Source organism: Pipistrellus hanaki, assembly GCF_964339955.1.
Source record: "Pipistrellus hanaki genome assembly, chromosome: 14".
NCBI lineage: Eukaryota > Metazoa > Chordata > Mammalia > Chiroptera > Vespertilionidae > Pipistrellus > Pipistrellus hanaki.
Window position 1 is genome coordinate 40,531,043 of NC_140516.1, and position 17,821 is coordinate 40,548,863.

The following is a 17,821-nucleotide window of genomic DNA, read 5'->3' on the forward strand; positions in this document are numbered from 1 at the left end:
TTTAAACTTTTTTTTGAGTGTTTATAAATAATAGCCATATATTCATGGAGCTAGAATGTATTTGACCATCTGGTCCAGTGGTTTTCAAATTGTGCTTCCAGTAGCTCTTGAGTTTAGAAAGAAGTACCTTGAGAATCTTTTGGAAAGTAAGATCTCGGCCCCTGCTTCCAGTTCAACTCAAGCAGTACCACTTTTTATCTGTTTATAAATTTTATGTATTTTTGGTGAGTTTTTTAAAAGAGGGTTTGATTTTAAGAAAATGCCAGCAAACTAGAGTTTGGAAACCATTGATCTAGTTCAAATCCTTCATTTTACAGAGGAGAAAGAGGCCCTTCTGTTCCATGCCTCAAGAAATTCAACATTTGTATAATTATTTTTTTCCATTTATAAAAAGTCATCCAGCTGTATTCTCACCTGGGAGGTGCGTTGTATTCTGATCCACAGGGTCTTGCTCAGGTCATGATTCAGTCTTTTCAGTTGTCATCTTGTGCAGTCTTCAACGCCCAAATACAGGATGTAAGTCCCATGTGCCTGTAGGAGGATGCCTTCTCCTGTTTTACCGGTTTTTCTTTGGCTCACATGTGCCTTTCATTATTAGCTTTGTTTGTTACAATCTTAGAAGATTGATTGATGATAATGTCAATAATGACAATAAGAGTAATAACTTGACATGACCTTTCTAGTACAGTATTCTTCAGAGTTTTCACATTTGATTCCCACTGCCACCACCCTAATGTAGGGATGGAGTGTATTCATTTTACAGATGAAGAAATCAAGGCATAGAAGTCTAAGTGATCTGCCTAAAGTCTCAAAGAGATTAGAACTAGAACACTTCGAATACAGTGTTCTTTTTCTATCTTCTCCACCACAATTTTTAATTTGAGATTTTCATATTTTTTAAGAATTATCTTCCCAAAAGTATTTTATGAACTTTGCACATGTGAGAAATTGAATGCTGTGGTTAGATTTTTATCTTGGTGTGAAGTGACATTTTGATTGCATATATGTTTATGTAGCTGTTTTAATTATGGATATGGTCAGAAAAGCCATATTAAAAGTGGTGATTTTAGTTACATTTAACTGTAGTTTTCACTATTCAAATTGTCCATAATGAATAGTGAGTTGCTATTTTTCTTGTAGTTTTAAATTAAGTCTGGAATTCCAGGCTGTATTCTTTCTCACAATTTCTATAGGAAGTGACTAGTTCATTTAACACTATAATTTTGTTTGACATATACAACTGGAATAGATAGAATACAGCTTGATTTCAACCCCCTATTTCCCCTCTCCTGAAATTAGATTAATTTTTTTTATTGGTAGCTGTTGGACTCTATAGTCTTCTAAAAGAGTAAGCAAAACATTAATTTTTTTAACGAGAGGGAGAAATTATGAATTACGATCACTTTTCTGATCATTACCATTTTTTAGATTTTCTTTTGAGTTAAAATTATCAAATTCTGTACAAATAGCCCAATATTTATAACCCTTTCTTACAGTTTTCTAAAACACAAAGTTGTATTTTTCATGTTCATAGATATCTGATTAATATGATTAAATTACTTATCAAAATTCAAACTTGTACATTTAATGGGCACTTATATTACAATTTATGTGTCCTTTTAAAAAATACTTTTTACTTCCAGTGATAAGATTCATCTCTTAATTTTTTTTATTGGATAAATATAATTTGTACAGTCTTTTTGGAATGTAACATCACTTTTCATTTAGAGCCTAAGAGTAATTTCTAATTAAAAAATTTAATTGTGAATGTATTGTACTTGGCTTGTGGAGTTAGGAAATTTAATGAAAGCTCAATAATATTAAAATTTTATTTCTTTTGAGGTATTAAAATATATTAGTCTGTAAAAGTCCTTTCAGATAATTTTTAGCTTTAATATAAACAGTTATCTATGCATTATCCTTGACTATGTAATCATTCAGACTCTGCTTAATTATTCAAGTCCATAGCTCTGTGAAGCAGCTTGTGTTTTTGCTAACTAGTTGTTAGGAAGCTCTGCCACGTATTGCTACCTTGACTCTTTCCTGTTGACTCATGTTTTAACTTCTGGACCAGAGCAATGCTAGTTCTGCCTGCTTCCATAGGCAGTTTTAGCTCTTCTTTTTCCTCATTTACTATTAGCTGCTTCACAGCATGCTTCTGTAGCTCCTTCCGTCAGTCATTCATTGTGTATCATGATTTCTGGTGGTGATGTTTTTGTTGTTGTTAATCCTCACCCGAGGATATTTTTCCATTGATTTTTAGCATGAAAGGAAGGGGAGAGACAAACAGAGAAACATTGATGTGAGAGAGACACATCAATTGGTTGCTACCTGCATGATTCCTGATTGGGGTCAGGGATCAAGCCTGCAACCCAGGTACATGCCCTTAATTGGAATCGAACCTGAGACCCTTCAGTTTGAGGGCCGACATTCTATCCACTGAGCCAAACTGACTAGGGCTACTGTTGAACTTTTGAAAGTGTAATACTAAGAGAAGGGGCCCACTGCATACTTAAAGGTTTTCTTTTAATGGAATTCTTATATTGTTTATCTAGACATATTAATACAGTAATATTATAGAATGTGACCAAAATTGGCATTGACAAGAAATTGCATTTGAGTGGCACCAATTTGCATATATCTTTTTAATTTTCAATATAAATATGTACAAATAAATTTGCCCCATCTTCTATTTTTGCATTTTATTTTTTTGAGTCTAAATGTAATATTTATATTTATGCTGGTTAATTTGGATCCAGTGTTTCTGCACAAATATTATTATTATTATTATTATTATTATTATTATTTTAAATATATTTTATTGAGTTTTTACAGAGAGGAAGAGAGAGGGACAGAGAGTTAGAAACATCGATGAGAGAGAATCATAGATCAAATGCCTCTTGCACACCCCATACTGGGGATGTGCCCGCAACCAAGGTACATGGCCTTGACCGGAATTGAACCTGGAACCTTTCAGTCCGCAGGCCGATGCTCTATCCACTAAGCCAAACCAGTTTCGGCACAAATATATATGTTTTTTATTCTCACCTGAGGATATGTCTTTTTGTTGATTTTTAGAGAGGAAGGAAGAGAGAAAGAGAGAAGGAAGGAAGGAAGGAAGGAAGGAAGGAAGGAAGGAAGGAAGGAAGGAAGGAAGGTTGGTTACCCCTGGTATAGAACATTGCTCCAAGCAACCGAGCCACCTGGCCAGGACCACACATATTTTTTTAGGTTATTTGCCAACCAGTGTCAAAAAATATTGAACAATAGAAAACCATTTGATATGTCTGCCAGCTAATGTAAGTTTATTTAATAAGTTTGCATATAGAAATTTTATAATGAAATTAGAGAAACAATTTAATTTTTATTACAATTGATATTTGCTGTAGGACAAAGAGAAGCTTGAACAACTTTCTTTGTTGTAACTGCATAAAAGATAGGCATGACAATTTTGCATTTCTTTAAATAAAACTCAAAAGACCTTATTCTATGTAGTTGAATTTAAATATTTATTTAGTTTTACTTTATTTTTTGCTGTGATAAAGTTATATAGGTATCAGTAGTTAAGTTGACAATTTTATAGAGGCAATTCTTTAGTATTTTGCTACTGTGTATTTGTGCTAAAATACAAATTATGCTGCAGATGAAACAGCAGCTTTTGTGACTCTGAATTACAGGATGTCCTGAATGGTAAGACTCAATCTTCACCTGCAGGGACAGTAGTAATGCAGGGACTTGAGGAACACTGCTCGACATGTTCTTTGTTTATTGAAGGCCAGGCTGGTTGTGATTTAGATCTATGAGACTCTATTTGAGGCCCAAAAATTAGTTCCAAAAGGATGTTAGGGTTTTATCTTCTCTAGGATGTGCAAGAGGAGGAATTATAGGAGAAATGGTGCTTCAACACTAAATTTTTAAATCTAAACTCAAATTGATATGAATATCCCTTGAGCTGATCACAAACTGCTCTAACTGCCAAGAGAAGGGTAGAGATCCAAACATTTCCTGGGCAAAATTTACATGTCTTCAATTTGGATGTTGTTCCTTTTCTTCTGTAAATCTTCTAGCATAAAGATCATAAGTCACTTTATCCTTTCTTACAAAGTAACCAAAGGATATTTTTAAAGCATAAATTTGGTATTTAGGTATATGGTATGTACTCAGTGAGTGAATGAGTGAGTGAATCCCAAACATTTTCGAAGAGTTCTCTATAAGGAATTTTGTTTATAGATTTATAAATGTAGCTCACTTTCCTATTCCTAGTTCACATTTCTCTAGCAATGTATTATTTCTTATTAAGTCCTCACACTATTGTTCTTTTTAAGCACAGGCTGTTGATACAAAAACTATCTTTCTCTATTAGCATAGGCATGGTATTTCTTTCTAACTCTTTATTTGTCAGAAAAATAGCGTGTAAAATTCTGACATCTGTTTTACTTATTTGCTGTTTATTGCCTTTCTTCCTAAAAGTCATTTCTTGTTTGTTCTTGTTTTAGCCACACCATACTGAAATAGTTAGCTTTAGAAGATGTAAATTTATTTTCCCAAAGATGTCAGTATAACAGGGCATTTTAATTATGAGTTGATGATAGACTTTTGTATGTGTAGTATTAATGATGAATTTAGAATAATATGTATTTTATTATTCTAATACTTTTTTTTCTAGGCTTGAATTGGGTGATTGATAAAATTATATATATACTATATAATCTTGGTATTTAAAAAATTTCACTTTAAAAACTTGGTTTAGAAATCTTGATAACCTTTAATGTATACAATCATACAGATAAATGGATGTTTTTCTCAGTAAATATTTATTAACTGATAGTTAACTATGTCTAATAGGAACAAGAGTTTGTTCAGAAGCAACAACAAGAATTAGATGGCTCTCTGAAAAAGATCATCCAGCAGCAGAAGGCAGAGTTAGCCAATATTGAGAGAGAGTGCCTGAATAACAAGCAGCAACTCATGAGAGGTATATGAAATTTTGCAGTATATGTGTACATATAAAGTGATATCTCAGAAACATTGCGGAGCTATACCTTAAAAATTATTTTAATGCTTTCCTTTGCTAGAGTGGTAGAGAGAAAGATAAAGTTGAGGTAAATAATAGGAAAAATGATAAAATACTGTGAGTTATAGTATTCCTTTATGACAGTAGAAGTGAAAATATATTCCTTAAAACATCTTTTTGTCCAGATGATGCTAGAAATATACCTGAATAATTTTACATACTCATTATAATTGTTGGTATACTTAATGGCTACATGATAGAATGGGATTTTAACCACTTATTTCCCCTAAGAAATAGCTTATATATATATTTTTTTAAATTTCTCATGAAGATGATTAAATAGAATTTTGGGATAAGGGGTATGGCATTCTCTGTTATAGGACATTAGCACAGAACTGAAGGCAGAAATAGATGTTATCTTTACATTGGTAACATTTTATTTATAGCTCAGAATTTCAGCTTGTATGTAAGTGTATATAGATCTTTTTTATGTAAATTTGTGTAAAAAAATGAAATCCAGAGTACATTAGTAAAAAGATCAAAGTGACATTTTTGAAAATTGCTTTCTTCTAGCTCGAGAAGCTGCAATTTGGGAGCTTGAAGAACGACACTTACAAGAAAAACACCAGCTGCTCAAACAGCAACTTAAAGATCAGTATTTCATGCAAAGACATCAGTTACTGAAGCGCCATGAGAAGGTTAATGAAAGGAAAATTTATTTACTTTTTTGTTCATTTTAAAGTTTGCAGAGTGAGGATTTCAGTTTTGAAACTTATACTTCTTAGAGAATGCATTTCAGATTTCTTTATTTTATCCTTAAAATGTCTTTGATGAAGTTTGGAGTAATTAATTGTATGTTGATCCTGATTGCAAACTTCTTTTCTACATATTCCATGGAAGGTAACTAATTATAATGCCTAATGGCCTTGATAATCTTCAACTTGGTCTCTCAAAAGTAACTATTATGGCACCACTTATGGTTCATGTATCTTAAAAATGTGGACTCCCTATACTTAGTAGAAGAGAGTGTCAACATAAGACTCTTATTACAAATAGCTCATCTTTCCTAGAAGTTATTTTTTGGCTAATGTTTTGCTGATTTTTATGCAGTAAGGGAGAGAGTAATTTTGGGAAACGACAACAACAAAATGACATGTTTGAACATATGCAGGGCTACTGAGTGTTATATCTACATCAACTGGATTCTGTTTAAAACTTTCTTAGGAAACAGAACAAATGCAGCGTTACAATCAACGACTTATTGAGGAATTGAAAAATAGACAGACTCAAGAAAGAGCAAGACTGCCTAAGATTCAGCGTAGTGAAGCCAAGACTCGAATGGCCATGTTTAAGAAAAGTTTGAGAATTAACTCAACGGCCACACCAGATCAGGACCGTGAAAAAATTAAACAGGTAAATAAGCAAATTACTGTCTTCTTTTTCAGGTTAAGAATATTTGAGTGACTTTAGAAGGGTCACATGATAGTGTTGTAAACATTTAGAGGCAGCTTACACTTATTGATGTTCACTTATGACTCTGTGGGTTGGGGCTAAATATGTGATATGTACCAATTTAGTCTTTCTTCCTAGGGTGATGGCCACCGAGGGCAGAGCCCTCCCTCCCATGCCCCACACCGGGTCCTGGGTTATACTGGTCCTAAAACTAGCCCTGGGAATGAGAGGTCTTGGACAGCTTTTAAAGTAAAAACATATGACCTCACTATATTTCAGAAGTCCCACACACAAATTAACTGAGGTCAGTCCTTAAGCTGATAGGAGGAACAAGGTTGTAATCAGAAGTCCTCCCCTCCCATAAAATAGACTCCAGCTTGAGTCACAATATATTATTACATGCAGCTTTAATTTATTGTACTATAAGCTTTGGTAAATTTCTTAATTATACCTTTGGAAGATACAGTAGTTACATAGCTTGTTTACCATATTTGCTTTTATTTTTCTTATTTATAGTTTGCTGCTCAAGAAGAAAAGAGGCAGAAAAATGAGAGGATGGCTCAGCATCAAAAACATGAAAATCAAATGCGGGATCTTCAGTTGCAGTGTGAAGCCAATGTCCGAGAGCTGCATCAGCTGCAGGTTAGATATGGAAGCTCTAAGACAAAGCTGGTCATAGATGGGCAGCACCGGGTGTGGGAAAATAATAGCTAACCAAAGTAAGCTTTACTTTACTCATGAAAATACTGAAATCTGTTTTCTGTTACAGACAGAAAATAAGACCACGTTAGTATCATAGGAACTTGTTTGGATTTTTATATAACTGTAATATAGCATGAAACAAAATTATAACCTAAGAATTTGAGTCTTTCAAAAGTAGTATTGAGTATTTTTAGTATATTTTGCAAAGAAGATAAAGTTTTCAAAATGATGTAAGCAGTTTTGTTACCAGATTCTGAATTTGAAATTTCTTTTAGGGAGAAATAAGCTTATTTTCTTCTAGGTTTATAAAAAAGGTGATAAACTAAATATATGAGAATTTTTCCCTAAGAAATTTAAAGATTACTTTAGAGAGGACTGTTTTTGAACCTTTCCTAGAATACACAACCCATCTAGTAGATAGCCTAATTTTATAGTGGCCAGCAAACCGTGGCTCGCCAGCCACATGCGGCTCTTTGGCCCCTTGAGTGTGGCTCTTCCATAAAACACCATGGCTTAGGCGAGTCTATTTTGAAGAAGTAGCATTAGAAGAAGTTTAAGTTTAAAAAATTTGTCTCTCAAAAGAAATTTCAATTGTTGTACTGTTGATATTTGGCTCTGTTGACTAATGAGTTTGCCGACCACTGGCCTAAAATGTCTAGAATTTCAGAGTAGTATATGCATTTTGGATACTCTACATATTTGCTTACTTTACCGGAAGATTTCTGAAACCCATATTCTGGTACCAATGGGTAAAATGCATACAAGCTGCCTTCTGGAGTGTCAGTATTATGAGTAAACCTTAGAAAGGAAAAGCAGGATCAAACCAATGCTACCTATTTAAGTTCTTTTCATGTGTAATAGACCTGGCTTCTCAACTTGCAAAGATGAAGCTGTGACTCATTTCCTAATTCTTGGCCCTTGGTTTTTAGAGGAGAATTTGAATCTCAGTAATAGCCTAGTGTTTGATGAATAATTTATAATTTTGGAAGATAATGTATTTGTGAAAAGTTACTTTGCTGATCTGAAGTTTTTTTAACCCAAACTTTATTTTCAGAATGAAAAATGCCATCTATTGGTTGAGCATGAGACTCAGAAACTAAAAGAGTTAGATGAGGAGCACAGCCAGGAATTAAAGGAATGGAGAGAGAAATTGAGACCTAGGAAAAAGGTAATTTTAAAAACTTGAATTAAAATGTTTGCATCTATCCATCCACCACCCACAGCCATCCACCACCCACCCAGCCATCCACCCACCCACCTACCCATCCTCCCAGCTATTGGCTCTTTACCTAATGAGTATCAGATGCAGGAGATACAGGGGAGAGACGACAAAATCTCTGCCAAAGGTTCAAAATCTGGTGACAAGCAATTACAGGTCACTAGCATCATTAATCTACCGAAGGAGTTAAGTTCACGATACAGGGGAGAGGAGCACAGTGTGCAAGCCAAGGAGGAGGAGTGCTTAGGTCTTCAGGAGTGGGGGACTCAGGGAAGCTTCTGAGAGGAGATGCTTTGTAAGCCAAGAGGGGCTTGAAGGATGAGTAAGAGCTTCCTGGGTGGACAGACAGATTGGGGTGGGAAAATTACCTTCAGTCATTTTCTTCACAGAGAAGAAAATGACTGAAGGTAATGTGTACAGAAATTGTAAGTAGCTCCCTATAGGGGGAGTGTGTTCCTATGTGTAGGCATTGGAAAGGGGGAGAAGGAAGGAAGTAATAACAGCTTGGTCTAGACAGGTTAACGGAGCCAGAATGCAAGGCCATTGGGTGCTATGTAAATTGACAATCTAATAAAATAGGAATGGCTTCCCTGTCTTTATCTAACCGGCTACCCATTTTCCTTATTTGCACTTGACTGTTTGATAGCCTGGTCCAGTTGGTCAACCATTCAGTTCTTATTATCACTATATGATCCTTTCCCTTTGTTAACTCTCAAACTTAAAGCTGTATTTCCTCTCGGGCTTCTTGCCTGCTATACATTTCAACCATTCCTTTCTTCTATTCATCCAATCAGTGAATTACAGAAATATGAATTTAGCACCTATTATTGGTTAACTTTTCTAGAGGAAGTGAAATGACCAAGTCAGTTGATAGTGTGGCTTTTAATTTAAATTCTTGAATAGGTAATTCACATGGTTCAGAATTCAAAAGGCATGGAAGGGTAAACAGTGAGAAGAAGTCTCTTTCTCTAGTTTCTTTTAACTCTTTGCAGTCCAGCTTTCATTTCAGACTCCCAAATTGAACTTTAGCAGGTCACAAAGTGAGCTGGTAATAACCAGGTCCTATGACATTATCTAATGGTTCTGACTATAAATATAAATCTTGTTTCTTAAAATTCTCTTCTCGCCTGACTTTTGTGATACACTCTTTTCTTTGTGCTCTTTATCACCTTTTGTCATCCAGGCACCTGAAGTGTAGACATTTCCCAGTTTTACATCCTTAGTTCTGTCCTTTATCTTGATGTTCTTATAGCTAGTCTTGCCTTAAACTGTTGCATATTTAAGGGTAATCCCCAAACTTGTATTGTAGGGGTTGAATAGAGCACAAATTCTGAAGTCATACAGATCTGGATTCAAGTATCAGTGTTGACACTGATTAATTTTGTTATTTAACATTTCTAAGTCTAGTTCTCCTTATTTGAAAATTTTTTCTTAGTGGGGTTAAGACAGTTAAAAGAAGTGCTGCATGCACAGCAGTAGTCCCAGTACTTGAGCATGGTCAGGGTTCAATGAATGGTTATTATTGCTACTATTGTTTATTGTTTTATTATTATTGGTTCATTCTCAGAGCTCCCATTTTCCACCTTGATGTTCCATTCCTCATTTCATTCAGGCTTCTGTTCCAATATCATTTCATCAAAGGTTCTTTTTTGGATCGCTATATAGAAAATAAACTCCATGCCCACCTCAAACACACTCTATCCCCTCACCTTTCTTTGTTTTTCCTCATAGCATTCATCACCACCAGATACATTTGTTTATTGTTTGTTTCCTCTCACAAGAATGTAGGTTCATTGAAAGCAAGGATATTTATTGCTTTGGTCACTGGTACATCCCTAACTTTTAGAATAGTTCCTGCACATTATAATGATCATTACACACCTGTTGAATGTTGACTAAAGATTGTAAACTCTGTGGAGATAAAACTAAACTTAACATCCTTTTTTCTTCATCTATGCGTCACCCTTTTCCTCTCTCTCTGTTCCCTTCACCAACAGTTGTTCTTTCCGCATTCCTGTTCTTTTGCCATCTAGGCTAAAAACCTGAATTATTTTTCATTTCCATGATACCCTACATTCAATCATAATATTTCTCTTTTCATATTATCATGTTACTACTTGCTTAACATTGTTCAATAGTATACTAATGGGCCTTCTGGTCTCTAGCTCCTTTTCTTTTTTCCTACTTGCCTACCATCACCAGAATATTTACCCTAAGAACATTTCTGATACTTGCTATGACATGCACTGACCACCAGGGTGCAGACTTTCTGACCGATAGGTTAGCTTGCTGCTGGAGTCCGGTCAATCAGGACTGAGCGAAACAGGCTGGACATGCCCTGGAACCCACCTGCGGTCCCTCTCTGGCTAGCTAACCTCCTGCTTCTCTCCCTAGCCCTGATCGTGCACTGGTGGGGTCCCTCGGCCTGGCCTGTGCCCTCTCACAATCTAGTACCCCTTGGGGGATTGTGGTTGGAGAGCTGGTTTCGGCCTGGCCCCCACTGGTGTAACGAATTCATGCACCAGGCCTCTAATAGGGTATAATTATTATTACTCAAATCATTTTTGCAGTTTCCTGCCTCTGTCTTGTTTCATCTCCCTTTGTCTGGCATGCCTTCCCCATCTGTCTATTAATTTCTTATCTTGACTTCAAGACTAAATTCACGTTTCATTTTTTCTGAGAAACCTTGTGTCCTTCCATCTTCTTCTATACTTTGATCGTACCTCTGTAGCAATCACTGAATCACTTTTCTGCAAAGTCAATGATATCTCAGATATTTGTCAAGCACTTATATTTGCTATGTATTATGGGGATATAATGTTGAATCTGATTTAGGTTTTAACTTTAAACATTTTATAGTCCAGTGTGGTAGGAAAAACATGCACATCAATAATCAAAATAAAAAATAGAAAATGGTAAGTCCACATGGAGTCACAGATAATAGTAGGTGCCATGTATTGAGTACTAAGTATGTGTTAAGTACATCATCATCACATTTAATCCTCACACAGCAACCCAGTGAGGTGTAGGTGGTGTTTTCCCTATTTATAGCAGAAGAATGAAATGATTCTGTAAGATGGAGAAGATAAGTAATTGACCCAAGTTAGCCATTAGTATGGCTGAACCAAGACTTGAATTGAACCTAGGGCTGTGCACAGCCTTTGACCCTAACTATTGAGCAGCCTGTCCTTCCATAGGATAATATACAGAGAATGTGTTTGGGGCAAGTAGTTTTATCTTGGCCACCAGAGTAAATTCTGTTTGAAATACCGGTACATAATTTCCTTTTCCCTTCCTTTTTAAGACACTGGAAGAAGAATTTGCCAGGAAATTGCAGGAACAGGAAGTATTCTTTAAAATGACTGGGGAGTCTGAATGCCTTAACCCATCAACACAGAGCCGAATTTCCAAGTTCTATCCTATCCCTAGCTTGCATTCCACTGGATCGTAACAATGAGAAGTATTCTGTGGTCTAGTTTAGCTTTTGAAATATGTCATTTTTTCTCTTCATCTTCTGCCACAGTCTACATAGAGAGTGCACGAAGACAATCACCTGCCTCACCTTCTACAAGTTTTTTGTTTGTTTGTTTATCTTGTTTATTTAGCAAAGATGAAGGGGAAGGAACTAAGACAGATGCTGGGCCATGTTGGCATAGAAGCATTTTGCAGTAATTCCCTAAGGTGATTTTGTATACTAGTATTAATCTTAAACATTGTGTTCTTTAGATGCTGTTACCTAAAAAACTTTTAGAGGTATAATGTTTAAAGTTATTTTAAAAAACTTGTTATGTCACTGAGTATTAGTAAATATCTTTGGAACTCTGCTGTAGAGAGTTGGAATAATTTTTTCTGCGTATATCAGCTCTCATGAAAAAGCTATGAGTTGCTCAAAATATAATACTGATTCATTAAATCAATTTTATCTTTAAATATCAACACACTCTTTTAAAAGAGAAAAATTATTTCAGTAATCTAATATAATTATCTGTTTAGGCCTGAGCTAGTATTCAAGGGTGCTGGTTTTATTAAAATAGTGCCTAAAACACTAAATTTCAATTGAGTCTAAAATAGGATTTTCTTTTTTGATTCCACAGGGACAAAACATCCTTAGCATTAAGCATTATTGTTTTTTAAATCTTGGTTCTATTACCATTTGATAAAAATGTTCATCCTAAATGTGTGGTTCAAGGTTAGAAACAGGAAAGAAAAAAAAAAGAACTTTTAGATGTCCAAATTGGATAGTATTACTCACCAAATTAAAAAAATATATAGATTTAGCCCTCCCAGCTTATTTCTAAAAATAATACATGAGCTAAATGATTTCTCTCATCTCAGTAAATTCTGTTCATTGAAAACTGTCAGAGGCCTTGTGGCTCTGAGTTACATATTTTCTGAAATTGATTTTATAAGAGGCATTTAATCAGAATAGTTTTTTTAAAAAAATTAAATAAAATATTTAGGCAAATGTTGGAAATGACTTAGTTGTTTTTAAATAGTCATTTATATTTTGGTTTTATTTTTTTCCATTCTTAAATTATTTTATTTGAGTGGGAAAAGCCTGAAACCTATATCCATGTGGTTACTGATATGTATAATTATTAATGAAATGCTCACTCTTAGTCCCTCTTGAGGCTTAGAATTTTAAGCGCGTGTCAGGTCAAACAGTATTGTGAACTGTACTGTGCTGTGTGACACAGTAAGTGATGCTGCCTGCCATTTGCAACCTTTTTTCTTTTAAGAGCACCAGGTACCAAATTGTACAAGTTTCAGTTTTTGTTACATTACATTTGATGCTGATGAAAATTTAAATGTAACTGTGGGAACACTTATTAAGGAAATGTAAATATCTGTAGCACTTTCTTGCAGTCAATTTGAAAACTTTGAATGCTGAACCTTATTTTGTCAGTGGTTTAGATGATTTAAATGCATGTATGATTTTCATTTTATAATTGTTTTGACAAGCATAATTTACTTGGACAACTTTGTGGGTAGCCTTAACTTCTGGCCAAGTTTGTTTTTTATATATAAATATATAAATATATATACACATATATATTATGTATGGTTGTAAATTCATACATTTATCATATGAATGTGTTACTGTATACAAAACTCCTTTAATGCTTTATTCTCAAATGCTGGGTTGAAAAATGTTTTGAAAGCCTTTTAAAATATATATCTTTATAAAGTAATATTCAGGATGATGGAAATTGTTTATATTATGATAAAAATTACAGTATAAAGTTACTCAGTGTATTTAATGATTTATTTTAAGAGGGAAAGAGGAGGAAGGCTCTCTTTGGAGTTTTCAGTGGACATTTTTTTGGTATTTAAATTATATTCTGTATGCTGAATAGTTTATGGCACATAATTCATTTGGTCTGAATATTTGATTCTTTTTATTCCTTTTAACTTGATATTGAGAAAAGGAAAGAGGCTCAGAGTAGAACGGTTGACACTCTGGTAAGTTTATTTGCAACTGTTTGTATCTCCCTTAAAACTGCCCTTTGGATTCAGTATTAATGCTTGTCTTCTTTCAAATATGACCATATCATGTGTCCGAAGGCCTACAGAGTGATACATACATAGAGGTGAAACGTTGATTTTAATATTTAACTGTTTTGTTATAGAATATGCTGTTTGTACCCATCCTTGCCCATTTCTTCTTAGGCCCTGTATTCAAATAGATAATAGTGATCTTTCTTTCTTGCATGTAATGTAGATGGGTAGTGGGGGAGGGGCACAGACTTCTTTGAAATCAAAGAATGCAGTCAAATCCGCTCCTGATTTGGATGATGTTGTGGCAGAATGTGCTGTGAAATGCATAAAAGAAATTCTTCATCTGTGTACCCTAATTGCTCATCCTCCCCTCTTCTCCCTGTGTGCTGCGGACACACCAGACCGCCACCTTTCTGCAGGTCTAGCTCTTAGAGCTGTTGCACCAGGCTGCCTTTCCTAGTCCTGTCAACCCATCCTTAGTGTGAATTGCTGAATTAGCTGCTATATTATGTGGAGTCACAATTAAGCTTTTTCTTACTCTTTTCTATGGGGAAGCTATCGGGTGGGTCAGGAGGAAATTGAATGCTTATACTTTGCTAAAAATATTAGAACTTTCCTTTAACAGGATACAGCAAATTGTAGTTAAATATAAACCAGAACCAGAGCTACCTCTAAGTAGTGTTTCCTCAAGCACAAAGCTCTCAGGCATATGAGACCCACTTTAATGGAGGGTCTCTAATTTCTCAAGCATCAGCGAGTTTCAGAAGCAACTGTCTTTTGTATTCTTCCAAGTTCCCTTGTAACTACACACTTTTTCCCATTCCACACTGTGCTTAAATGACAGTCTCTTCTGAGAAGCCAAATTCTGTCAAATGATTAGCTAGAGATAGTGTTGATTAAAGGAAACCTAGAACTGAGGTGAAAGGGGAGAGTTAGTTCTAGTGCTAATAGTCCTCTGATTAAATAAACCAATTCTTTTCTGGGAAATGTTCTTTTATGGGAAATGGGGATATTTTAAATGCTAAGTTTAAGGCACAACAGTTAATGCCTCTGTTGTTACCTTTCTGTGGCTGACATGGTTTTGCTATAGCTTTACGCTTTCTGCTACTAAGCTTCGGGTAGAATGTTATACCAGTTTTAAATGTTGGCTGCAGCTTTTTGTGACCCTTCTTTGATTTGCAGTGTAATAACTTCACAAACTAAGTTTTCAGAATTTTGTTTCGGATTATGCCTCTTGTCTACTTGGGAGCAATTTGTCTTTTCAATCATGGGATTGACAAATGAAAAATAAAGTTGTTTCTTAATCTGTGTTGAGAAAGCAGCTTTTATTGAGAACCATTGAAACAGGATTGTCATACATGAGAACAGCATGCAGCTTTTTTTGGGTCTACATTTTTAACACTTGCAGTCCTCTAGGTCTTCTGGCCTTTCAGACTTATTAGAGGTGCTTAAAGTATTTCCATCAACATATGTATATGTACATATTTTTTTCTTTCCTCTTTTCCCCTTGGGATGGATTCTTTTTCTCACCAAACATTTCACAAGCTATATGACCTCACTTTTGCTAAAAATAACCTCTTTTTGTCATTGATATGTTCATGCAAGATTCAGTAGACACCAAGCAGTATCATTTGGAAAGAGTTCAGCTTGGCTGGAGGGAGGCAAAGCATGTCATTTTCTAATCCAGGAGTATCATACATTATTGAGCTCATTCTTAACTTTTGTGTGTGTGTTTTTAAAATAGAAACCAAAGAGGCTCAGAGTCATTGCCTTCTCCTGAGGACATATCCGCCTGTTTTTTTCTGGGTCCTATTCAGAGAAGGTAAGCAGGTTTGGACTTTCACTTAATTCACATGGTCTTAGGACTCTGAGCTCAGCCTGAGGATAGTGTCAGCCTGTGGACTGAAGGGTCCCAGATTCGATTCTGGCCAACGGCACATGCCTGGGGTTTCCGGGCTTGATCCCCAGTAGGTGGTGGGCAGGCAGCAGCCAATCAATGATTCTCTCCTATCATTGATGTTTCTATCTCTCCCTCTCCTTTCCTCTCTGAAATCAATAAAGAATTGTATTTAAATAAAAAACACTACATGGACTCAGACTTTAGGTAAGACTTTAGATAAAACTAAAATATTAAAAAGGTAAACTGTAGTCATTTATTTTTTTTTAATTTTAATTTTTAAAATATATTTTATTGATTTTTTACATAGAGGAAGGGAGAGGGATAGCTAGAAACATTGATAAGAGAGAAACATTGACCAGCTGCCTCTTGCACACCCCCTACTGGGGATGTGCCCGCAACCAATATACATGCCCCTTACCAGAATCGAACCTGGGACCTTTCAGTCCGCAGACCAACGCTCTACCACTGAGCCAAACCGGTTTCGGCCAATGTAGTCATTTATTATACAATAAGTTTTCATTAGGAAGTAAAAAGCTTGAAATTCTGGAGGCCTTATGAACTCATTAAAAAAAAAAAAAAAAAAAAAAAAAAAAAGCAGACCAGTGGTAGCCTTGTCTGAATTTGCATTTCTGTGGGGCATTTGATGTTTGTTTTTCCTTAATAGGCATTTTGATATTCCATATTACTTGTTTTGCCATTACAATTCCTTTGCCCCAGGATAAATCACTACATTAGCTGAAAATAATCTTGTTACTCGTCTGTTGCATATATGTTTAGTTCAAATAATTTATGCTTAGGGAAACTCTTCAAATGCTAGTTTCTAATTGCCCAAGTTGAATTATTAATTCCAGATGAAGGTCTGCCTTTAATGATCTCAAAGATTAAACAAAATACCAGAAACTGTGTCCCAGAATATTTTTTTGTAATAGTGTTAGAATCAAACCCAGAATATATTTTTTTTTCCCTTAACGTTGGATGGATCACATTACACATATTAAAAAAGGAAAAAATCCTTTAATTGGAAATTTTACTTTTGAAATGACTTTTCATCTAATAGACCACATTAACATTTTTAGACACTGAAAAGCGCTTAAAACCAACTGCACCCAGTACCCAATGCCATTTGCTTAAGTGCAGAACAGGTGACACCCTGGCCCAGCAGTGGATATTCTATTTTCCCTCTCTCTCTTCTTGCCCCTTGCCCTTCTGATCTATAAACTCTAGCACAGACCTATGGATATAGATTACAGCTACCATCAAACTTTCTAAGCAAGTGGGACTATATGTAGTGAGAAATAACAGTTAGAAACCCCGTAGCCACCTTCATGAGAAATGAATTTCTTAACTTTTTCAGTTGCAAGAGTGGCTCCTTAGCCAACTGTTTCCTGTGACTAGAGAATGCGGAGTGAACGGGAGGAAGGAGCTGACAGCTTTATAGCATTAATCAGAATGCACTCCCATTAAGTGTAACCCACAGGAAGGCAGCCCCCACCATCCCCATCTTCCATTTTCTGGGCTCATTTACAGGCAAAACCCAAGGAGTGCTGAGCCAGCTCGTAGGGAACTGGCTTTCCTAGGTTAGGGCTTGGACTAACGTTAGAGGCCAAGGAGCTCACATCTAGTTAGCAGAGAAGTGTGTCTGCTGCCACACACTGCAGCTACTCAAGTCTACCCCACGAAGCTGTTGCAGATGGCGTGTCTTTGAATTATTTATATATGCGTATATTGTGTCAGACTAAAATAAGTGTGTAGTTGACTGGCTGACTGGCATTGAGACTCCAGCTTTCATCCTTTGGAGAGATTTTGACCTAAGCACCATAAGCCATTGCAAGAACTGGTCTGGGGGATGTGATACCAAGGGTAGGCAGCTCATGGCTTAGTGGCGATGCTTCTCCTTCTCCGCCCAGCATAGACTTGGTCACCTGAAAGTCAGAAGATGAGTAGTAAGTTAAAAAATACCTTGTGGCCTGTCTGTGGGGGCTTTAACGTGGGCAATTATGGCAACTGTGACTACTTGCAAAACTGGCTTGAAAGA

The 17,821-nt window shown here is 35.6% G+C and overlaps 2 protein-coding genes across 3 annotated transcripts in view; one reads left to right on the plus strand and one right to left on the minus strand.

Moving 5' to 3' along the window:
* Positions 1-12,819, plus strand: part of SLK (STE20 like kinase) — a 43,200-nt gene extending 30,381 nt beyond the window's left edge. For both annotated transcript variants that reach the window (XM_084904022.1, XM_084904021.1), the window contains 6 exons: positions 4,846-4,975; positions 5,588-5,712; positions 6,239-6,427; positions 6,983-7,108; positions 8,223-8,336; positions 11,692-12,819. In XM_084904022.1, coding sequence (XP_084760148.1) covers positions 4,846-4,975; positions 5,588-5,712; positions 6,239-6,427; positions 6,983-7,108; positions 8,223-8,336; positions 11,692-11,838 — 831 coding nt within the window. In that variant the 3' untranslated portion in view covers positions 11,839-12,819. The remainder of the gene's footprint in view (positions 1-4,845; positions 4,976-5,587; positions 5,713-6,238; positions 6,428-6,982; positions 7,109-8,222; positions 8,337-11,691) is intronic.
* A 503-nt stretch (positions 12,820-13,322) lies between these two features.
* Positions 13,323-17,821, minus strand: part of COL17A1 (collagen type XVII alpha 1 chain) — a 49,961-nt gene continuing 45,462 nt past the window's right edge. Inside the window, exon 54 of the mRNA XM_084904017.1 lies at positions 13,323-17,708. Within this exon, the coding sequence (XP_084760143.1) occupies positions 17,656-17,708 (53 nt within the window). The 3' untranslated portion in view covers positions 13,323-17,655. The remainder of the gene's footprint in view (positions 17,709-17,821) is intronic.